At 38.1% G+C, this 10,481-nt stretch overlaps 1 protein-coding gene across 1 annotated transcript; it reads left to right on the forward strand.

Annotated features, from left to right (window-relative positions):
* Positions 1 to 2,644: 2,644 nt before the first annotated feature.
* Positions 2,645 to 10,127, forward strand: LOC108630123 (WD repeat-containing protein 47; the record flags this gene model as incomplete). Its single annotated transcript, XM_018033190.2, has 5 exons — positions 2,645 to 2,856; positions 5,838 to 6,007; positions 6,459 to 6,766; positions 7,364 to 7,586; positions 7,680 to 10,127. Coding segments are annotated over 5 exons (1,059 nt in total), but the record flags the coding sequence as incomplete, so codon positions are not given.
* Between the last annotated feature and the right edge of the window lie 354 nt (positions 10,128 to 10,481).

The raw sequence follows: 10,481 nt of genomic DNA on the forward strand, positions 1-10,481 counted from the left end.
TGCTTAGAAACCAACGAGCGGCTAATACTGAACAGGTTTAGTGACCCATCATCGGTGAAACTAGGTTTTCGCGGGATCCGCTGTTTATTGTTTGTTCCCGGATGGTTTACCACCGCGCCATTTCCGGCTCGTTAAACGTCGCGTCGTTTCAGAAACGGTCTCCATTATGAAAATTTTACAAAGTTGTATTATTTCGAATTGGTTCGATCACCCCGTTGGCCTAGTTCGTGTCCGTAAATCACCCGCTCTTTATTTTAAATCGTTGGCAGCGTCGTTTTCCACTCGATTCGCACCGCAATAACTCCTAAAAATGTCGAATAGCTTTTCAAGACATTGTTAACAGTTGTACTGTGAAGCTACTGTGAAACGAATTTTTTAAGCCATTGCCTTTGAAAGTGTTTATAGGAAAAATTACCGAAATATAAAACACAGTCGTAAAAAATACATAAAGTGATAAAAACAATTATTGAATTATTATAGAACAAATTAAAGATTGCATGTTCATTTTTTCTTTCAATACCGTCGATTTCTGTTAGCGTTGCTGCGCGAATGACACACTGTGGTGAACATCGATACGGTGGAGAAACGGCGTTCGTGACTAAGCAGCGAACGTTGCTGATTCCGCGATGTTCCCCGGAACCGTTCTCTACACGTGTCTTGTCCTAGATCTGCTGATTTTTTTCGCACCTCGGCCCACCATTTCGCAAGCATCGAAATTGCCAACGCTGGAATAATTATTCTGGCTTGATCCTCTGAACGAGATAAGGGAAAATAATACGCAACAAAAAATATATGAGTGAAATTCGAGTTATCACTTATAATTAAATAGTAGAATTACATAATCGTAATATAAAAATAATTGGATACATAAAAAGATTTACGAATATAGATAGGAATCTTACGCGTAAGATATTACGCCATACTTTTTGTTAAGATTTCATTACGATTGCTTAATAAAATTTAATTACCATAATTAATATTTACCTACGTGAGAGTTTTGGCAATTAACATATTTTTTTTTAAGTAATTCTAATACGAAGAATTATAATTATAATTCAATTATAAGAGACACTTGCAATTAAAGGGAGATTCAATTTCTACAAAATTGCTTAGCGAAGTGATTTTACATAGAAATAATTGTTGTCGCAGGAAATCGTGCAGCTTGTTACACAAGAAAATTGTTGGGCGTGTTAAGTAAAACCGATAGACGCAACGTTTGACAAAATAATTGATCGTTGCGCCAGTCATGATATTGTCCTGATCGTTGGCTCTTAATCCCCTTCATGCAAAAATTTCCCTTTCTTTTACGACTGTCAATTACTATCGTAGACAAGTGAAGCTTTAATGAAAACACAGAAATGTAATTTCCATAGTTTCCATTAAGTAGAATGGAAACAATGCTTCTGGAATTGCAGTTCCGGTTGGGAATGTACCTTTCATTAACCGTTTTTTAAATCGTGACGTCAATGATCGAACGAAATCGATAATAAACGATTTCGATTAGAAGATTAAAGGTCGTGCGTAATGAAATGGAAGCCAGTTGTTAGCGAATGAACATTTTTCACTAGTGACATAATGATTCATCTGGATGAGAAACGAGCGTGTGCGAATGCGCCTGCAAATGATAAAGCGCCCCGGGCGGGGAACTTCGCTGGGATTAACATGCAAGTAAAACACGGCGATTGTATGGAAAAGAGAGACGTTAGAAATCCTTTCAAGGTCTGACTTTCTAATTCTCTTGTGCTGTTCTCGTCGCTCGTTACGTTTCGTGCACACGTAAGGCGCTGATTTCGTCGCGACCGAACTGGTTCTCATTAAATGATTCGACTTTTATCGCGCGAGAGGGTTGACCGACTCGAGATTTAATATCACTTCAGCTTTACTTCCAAATGAAAACGTCAGAAATAATAATTTCTTTGTCAAATGTCAGACGCCCTGACAACCGTCGCGATTACGTTATCTGATTTTTTTCGTCGATACGACACGTACACATTTTTAAACTCATGCGGTAGGCGTACAATTATTTATCAATAAATACATATTTAAACGATAACAGCACGACTAGTTGGAATTTTAACTATACTAGATAATAATGTAATATTACGGAATTGAAAATTGAAATCTACATAATAAAGATAAAAACGAACGGTTCATTAATCTTTCCTATATATTCGATATCAGAGTTATCTCTTTGGTTCGCACTGTTTAAATGCTTGATATGTACACTTAATAGACTCCCATTTTTATATGCCAATATATTTATATAAATATAAAATAATTTTGAAGAGAAAAAGTCAAACACGTTCGTCAACATTTCCCAAACTGAATTACTTACTACAGTTCCTTACATTTTGAAGGGACATGATTGATTTCAGTTTGTTACTATAAATATCTGTATTGAAATTCTGTTTGATTAACAGGTTATCGATACGTAAAACCTAGCATGATTTGTCAATATACATCTAATAGACGTAACACACGATCAATAATAATAATCATGAAAAATATACTGGTCTAACGGGCATTTTCTTTCTGTTTGACTACCAGATATTATCAATATTTTTGTAGCACCATTAGGTGGCATTAAACATTGACAAATCGCTGTCAAATTGTACACATCGATCATAAGTCAGGCCAATAATGATTTGGATCTTGTTTGCAGCCGGACCCGAGGCAGGATCTTGACACGAGTAATGGAAGCAATGGTGGAAGGCCGAGATTCGTGCCTGTAACGGCATTAGAAGATGTCCAAGCTGTTCGTTGCGCGGAATTCCACCCGCAAGGAAAACTGTATGCCGTGGGATCAAACTCGAAGACCCTAAGAATATGCTCTTATCCAAAGCTACACGATGTCAGGTAAGATTTATTTATTTCTCAATTCTGCTCAATGCTGTTTTACTTTTTTCTATTCTCATTTTATACTTCTAAGTTGATATTAAGTATAGATTGTTGAAGAATACAGAATATCCAAAATGAAAATAAACCAAGTTTCTGTCTATACTTCATTTTTCTATATAAATTTGCAATAGTTAATTTCGCCTGCAAAATCTATCATGTTTAACACAGAAATATTTATGTCAGTCAAGATACATTTTTATACCTTGTTCTGTCTTTACGGTTTAAAAACTGATTTTGTACAAAGAGAAAGGGATTGACAGTACTGTCACTATAACGCGCTATTTACGAGATGTACCCCGACTGTCGCCGCCGAGAATGCATTTAAATTAAACAACGTCGAGCAGGCTAATTTTACGCAAGCGTGCTGACCTAACGAACGACGAAGACCTTCATACCAAACGGAGCATTCCTCCTCGATACTCCACGCTGTCCTTTTATTTCTCTCTATGCAATCTCTCTGTTTCGTTCTCTTTGTTACTATTGACTCTCCTTTGAATCTTTTACCATCAAGCGGAACTTTGAATCAGGATTAAATATTACAATAGACGGTCATCAAATCACCACCGCGAAATCTCCTCGTTGCATTTTTTAACAGAATTCTTCGATTCGTAATTAACATATTTTCTATTAAATTGGATAGATTATTCTTATTCACTCATTTTGTACATGTAAGAAAGAAATCCTGAATGCCTATTTGCACTAAGGTTTTTAAGCCAAGCTACAAAAACAAGAAATTGTTTTTGCAACGTAATAAAACTAAATTACGACTAGGGTTTACGCAAACTCTATTAGAATGCTGATTGATAGCTCAATTATTATCTATCATGAAACTATTTGCCTTGTCAAACGACCGTGTTCGAACTTACAGCTACTTACAAGTTGTTCGTGGTAATCATTGAGAAACGTCAAACGTTTATTGTACTTTGTAATACTACAATTATGGCCTTATTACTTTTGAACGACTATTGTTGTTAATAAAAAAAAGGTTCTGCACAATATTTCTCATTGATACCAGTAACCATAGTTTCCTTATGCTCGTCATAAAAAAGTTTCTCCAAATTCTTCTGAAGTGCTTCAATCATTTCCGAAACATTAAGTAGTCAATTATTCAGCTTTCTTTCGTTTTAATAATTCCAAGAACTTGTCTGATTGCGAAGTGGAAACAACAGGAAGAGAATCATTCGTATTATTTTCATTTGTAACCAGAAGTGTGTCTACTATTCGCATGTATCAGAAGCCGTAGATCAATCATTTCCGATTCATCTGTCAAGGAATCCGTGTTTTCCCGTCTTGTCGCCCAGTCGGCGAGCCCGCCAAGGCACGACGGGCCGTTTCACTCTGTCCACGCGTAAATTGGCCGTGTGGAACGTGATAAATACCGCGGCACCGTGACAGCGGTTGATGGATAAGCGAGAGCTCGCCTCTTCATTTGTCTCATAGAACAGTATCAAGCGTCGAGATCCTTTACTTCATTGCCTTTCGGTGTTTCTGTCACGCAAGGCGGATGCTCGGTGAATGAGAGTCATCACTGTTAGCTTTAAAACACGTGGAATGCTATTTTTCCCTGAGTAATTCTTAGAAAATAACGTATTAAATGATATAGCGATGAAATTTAAATTCCTTTTTACTCTTCGCGTGCCTCAAAACTGTCGATGATTTAATTTTATACTTGAAACTCGGTTTCCATTATTTTCACTAAGAATCAGCTCGCTAAGCGTACGTTGCAACTATCCAGCAATAAAGTACTGAGCAGTTCATCATAATGATAGTCTATTTTCACTGAAATGGACCGCGATCTCGCGTTTTCTCGCGTCTAGCTCGCCATTGAACGCCTTTATGAATCAACGCTCGTTTCAATCTCGGGAGAAAGTACGATTCTAATGGAGCAATAAAAGATCTTCGGTTCGATTCATCCTGGATTATCGATCTCTCAATTATCTCAGAACACGCAACAGATATTTATTTGAACTCGAGGGACAACACTGAAGGTGCGCGATGAATGGAAGTAAAATAGACGTGGTAGAAATTAATCGACGAGTACACATGGGAAAACTTGGGACTAATTAAAATCGATGTAAAAAAAAGAGGTCGACGTGAAAGTGGCAACGTTCCTGTTTAAAATCGTATAGGCCTATCGAGAATCCTCTCCCCTGGTTTCCACGGCCAAAACGCTGATATCGCTCGTTTAATTAAGACCGATGCGCAATCGCGGTAACTGGGAACGACGAGGAAAACGAGGTTGGAAGAAAGTAACGCATGGGAAACCGGGGAGATTCTTTCCCCGCGGGACACAGCGGGTTTCTTTGAAATTCTTGCGTATTCAGAAAATTGTTATCTTTAATAAAACCACTTCAGTTCAGAGCAATTTTTAAAAACTATATTCTAATTCCTGCCGAAAATCTACGTATACTTTATAGGTAGGCCTTTTATATTTGCCGTGTTAAACAATTTTTTTATATCTAATTCTTTGATATATTTCTTCTTCATACTATAAGAAATTCTAAAATGAATTTAATATTGCGTTTATAAAATTGCTTGGATAAATATCCGTGATAAATCAATTACCAAACTTAATCTGTAATTTAATATCACCTCTCTCTCTCTCTAATTGTCCCAGAAATCTCTATTAGAGAAAGTAAAATATTACTAAAAATAAACAATATATGAAGAGATCGAATCGGCAAATGAAGTAAAAAGTTAGCGTGACGTCTTTATCCCATATTTAAGTTTACAACATCGAAATGGAAAGCCGAACATGAAAAGGTGAAAAGGATTCGCAGATTGCACGACTTTGTTTAGTCGTTTTAGTGATACTTGTGCAGTGAAATGGAACAGGTTTATTTCGATCATCTGATGGGATGCAAAAAATTGAGATGAATTATTAGATGGTGGAGTAAGAAACGTTCGACGACGTCTTGATCTGATTTCGTTTTCTACAGAGAAAATCATCAGACGTATCAGCCCACGGTTCTCTTCAAGAGAACGAAACACCACAAAGGTTCGATATACTGTCTCGCGTGGACACCGGATGGACAGCTGATGGCCACCGGCAGCAACGACAAAACGGTTAAGTTGATGCGGTTTAATGCAGACACGTCGAATCTTGAAGGTAAAAAACCAAATTCATTTATTATATAACTGTACACAATTTTAAGATTATATTTTCATAGCCATTGTATTATAATATGAATATTCGAAATATGATTTACAATTCTACAATATTATTTAATCTCAGGGAACATACATTTTTATATATTTTTAATTTTTTTTATACGTAATATGTCTGTCACTATATTTATTATACTTATATATTAAATAATCGATTTATCTACTTCATTATCTAAATCATTTCACGAAACCGAGGAAGGTGTTAAAAGATTATTACTTCCTACAAACTTTCATGCAAACGCATTTCGACAGACTGGTACCAATTACGCACATCGCCCGCGAAATAGCTCATTCACTTTCAGTTTCCTGCTTGTCACATAATACATTGCGTAACGAAATCGGCCAAAAAAGACTTTCACACGTTTTCTTCAAGCTTGCGCTTGATCTTTCAGGTCAAGAGGTCGAGCTGACGATGCATGATGGCACGGTCCGCGACCTGTGCTTCCTGGAGGATACCTCGAACAAGTCGAGCCTGTTGATCAGTGGCGGAGCGGGCGATTGTAAGATTTATGTGACTGACTGCGCGACTGGCACACCTTTCCAGGCGTTGAGCGGTCATAGCGGTCATGTGCTCACCCTCTACAATTGGGGTGGCGCGATGTTCGTGAGCGGCTCGCAGGACAAGACGGTTCGGTTCTGGGATCTCAGAACGAGGGGTTGTGTGAACATGGTGACGCCGGCAACGGTTCCTGGTAGCAGGGTGAGTCGTGCTTTACGTCGAAGATTACCTTTTTTAGAATGCAGAACGAGGAACCTGATCATGCAAATACATTTAAAATCTATTCTTACAAAATTGTTTTGATAAGTGAAGGACACGAAATTTGGTCTGTTTTATTTAAAGATTTCTTAAATGTGAAGAATCCTGCTTGATTATCAGATTCCTCAATCAGTTTTTCAATTAGAGCCTCCTTCCTGTCATCGGCCTCTTGATTAAGGGAATTCATTCCAAATAGATACTAGTAATTCACTTACATTTATATCTATTGTCAGCTATCAATGAATAACACGAATGGAGAGAATTTCTGTGGATCATGTAGCATGCATGGACAACATCTTCTTATGTTATTTAAGTTCATTTTTTCAGTTCGGCGTCCGATAAAAATGTCGACCCACGTTTTTTAAATCGCACATCTATTCACACACAATTCGCATTACACTTCACTTCTTTCTTACTCCACGTTAGCCAATCTAGTCTCAGCCTCTTGTACCAGGGTCGAATTTTTATCGGACGTACTCAAAAGTAAATACGGAACGGAATCGGTATCGCGTGTCTGATTAGCATCTGATCCCGTTGCAGGTCGGAAGCCCGGTAGCGGCCCTGTGCGTTGACCCGTCCGGACGTCTTTTGGTATCCGGTCACGAGGACAGCAGCTGCGTCCTCTTCGACATCCGAGGCGGTAGGACCGTGCAATGCTTTAAGCCGCACGCCGCCGACATTAGGAGCATACGCTTTTCACCTTCCGCCTACTATCTACTCACCGGTGGTTACGATAACAAGCTTGTCCTGACCGATTTGCAAGGTACAAAAATTGAATGATTAACAATCGAATTTTTTAATCGTAGGAAACGGTTTATTTGATGTTAGTAACACAATTTTTATTTTTATTTCCCAGGCGACTTAACGATGCCCTTGCCGAGCGTGGTTGTCGCGCAACACCAGGACAAAGTAATATCCGGTCGATGGCACCCTACGGAATTCTCGTTCCTCAGTACCTCCGCTGATAAAACAGCAACCCTGTGGGCTCTACCACCTGTTTAGACAGTGAAACGCTGATGAAACGCGTTGATCACTCGTATATTACACTTGTTCACGAACAGTTGCCCTAAAGTGGTCATGATCGTTCGTTCCTCTTTTCCCTCATTTAAGGCTATTCGATTTCATACAATAATAAAAACGAACTAAATTTTATTTATGATCATAACACATGATTCGTCTTTTCTTAATTATACTTTTCCGTCAGAGAAGATTGAATATCATTACCGGAAGCGAGAGAACGAACGATCACGAACAATTTCGTTGCGAGCGTGTTAAAGGGAGAAAAAGGTATCACGTGTTCGTGCATATAATTCAACCATGACCAATTCCTGGCGCACGATCGCGACTAGCATATCATCAAGCGCATTAAGATCGTGAAACGCGATCAAGGTGTCATGCGTGAAACAATATAACACACGTCACGCAGAGCGATGTTGTTTACGTGTTACCAAAACGTTACACGCTTGGATGATCGGACGAGAAAAGAGTGAAAGTGCATTTTCGCGTAAAGACAAGTGTAACGAGGGTTCTAAACGCGAATCGTTTTTATCGGCAAGTAGGCGTCGTTTAGGAATCATAAGACTGCGGAAGAACCGACAAGAAAATTTCATCCTTTGAAGATACTTAATGAGCCGAGTACGCGGGAGATGATACGTTCATCGTTTACGAACAAGCTGTAGCTTCCTGTGAAAGCAACGCATCTTCGAAAACCGAATACTTAGGTGTTTCTTTGTAGAAGATTTACGGTACACGTAAGGTTTGTCAACTTTCTGTTTTTTTCATCAAGTTTTTTCGCGGTCATGTGTTTTCCCCTGATGTACATACATACGTGTAACGTAGTATTAAAAGCGATATCTCGGGCGACGGAAACCTTGCATCCCGACGAACGCAATCGCCCTTTGAATGTAACTTTTAGGTTCTGAATGCTCTCTTTTTAATTGCCGTTATTTTTAATCGCGAATACTTATATTGATATATGTATGAATAACATTTGTGTAAAATTTACCCGCGACATATTCATCGATTACCCTGCCTGCTTGAGTACTTTTTTTATTTCTTTCCGTGTGTTAATCGTATCTATTAGTTATGCCTGTTTTCTTATTTAAATTTTATCGAACGACGCGTCTCCCCTCACCCTCGAATCATCCTTGTCTTATCGATCCCCGAAGTCACGCCAAATATTTGCATATTACGCATACGTATTATAATATATGGATACATCTATCTCGTATTAAGAGAATCAACTATATACTTACGTACGCTCATTACTATTCGCTATTTTTTATCAAGAGAGTAAAAAACGAGAATCGCGATTTGAAACTCGACGTTTCATTAAGTCCCAATGTCGTGGTGATAGGCATTACGTTGTCACTTGCCGCAAAGCCATCGGTTTTTTGCGAACCGTAAACAAAAATGGGGAAATACAGAGAAAGTCTGGCGCTACTCGAGCCGGCGAATGAATCAAATTTTCTTTCTTTGTACATATTTACATTTCTGAGAGATTTACCAGATAAGAGTAAACACGGTCGTGTCTCTCCTGTCATTTTAAATGAACGAACAAACGATTTGAATCATCCATCTTCCTAACTCATTCTCTGCGCATCAAATAATTGGGACACATCTCATCAACGCACGCGCCTAAACGCAAAATGAGATTGAGAAGAACGCGTAAACAGGAAATAACTGGGAACAAAAAAAATGGAATGCTTTAACAAATCGAAAAGTGAAAATTGTCGTGCTTAATGCAGCAGCAAATTATTTCCCGTTGCACGATACTGTCTCGCGATCGATTCTTTTTACTTCATCTAGCATCGAAGTAGGAACACGTACTGATCAAGAGGAAAGTCGATAAAGAGTAACGAGTAACGCGTGCGAATACCTGCTTCCGTGTAGCAATTTGTCGTGCCTTCTATCGTGGCTGCTTACGGCGATTCGCATTTATTTTTATATTTTTCGTGTCCTCCACATCAGATCCCTCTACCCCGTATACCTGCACACACCGTCACCGCCCCACACTTCCCATTTCCCACTACACCTCCCAATAAATATCATTACATATAAATCGTATAAGAAACCGGCTGACGAACCTGATTAATAATATTCATCCCATCGAACTCTCGTAAAAAGAAACGCTGAGATAAACAAATCTTCGCTATCTCGTACGATAATTACCGTATTATAATATAATATAATATATATATACATATGATATACATATAGCATAACTTATAACTTTGTACTTTTCCTGTAGATACGACATAATACTGTCACGTCTAATTTAAACAATAAAATTTACGTTATTAAACGATGTGGTTTTTCAGTACCGTTGATAAATCGATTTCGAGTTATTTTTGGGGATTTTTGTATTTAATTATTGATCAGAGCTTGATTAAACAATTAAGCAGTTTGAAAGTATTTCTAATCTTATCGTATTTCGAATAAATATGAATAATATTCTATAAGCGAATCAATCTTTGACCAATTTCCCAGTCGGTGCGATCAAAAGAATATGAAGGAAGGTAACAATCAAGCATCAGGTTTTCAAAGTTTTCTGTAATAGACACGATTAATGTTAAGGTAGCCAGGGTACCTAAATTTCTGAAAATTTGCCGTAATCGCTGGGCAATCATGTAATCTTCCACCCGCACGTTTTACACAC

This window comes from Ceratina calcarata, unplaced genomic scaffold, assembly GCF_001652005.2.
Source record: "Ceratina calcarata isolate Rehan_Ccalc_2016 unplaced genomic scaffold, ASM165200v1 scaffold697, whole genome shotgun sequence".
NCBI classification, from domain to species: domain Eukaryota; kingdom Metazoa; phylum Arthropoda; class Insecta; order Hymenoptera; family Apidae; genus Ceratina; species Ceratina calcarata.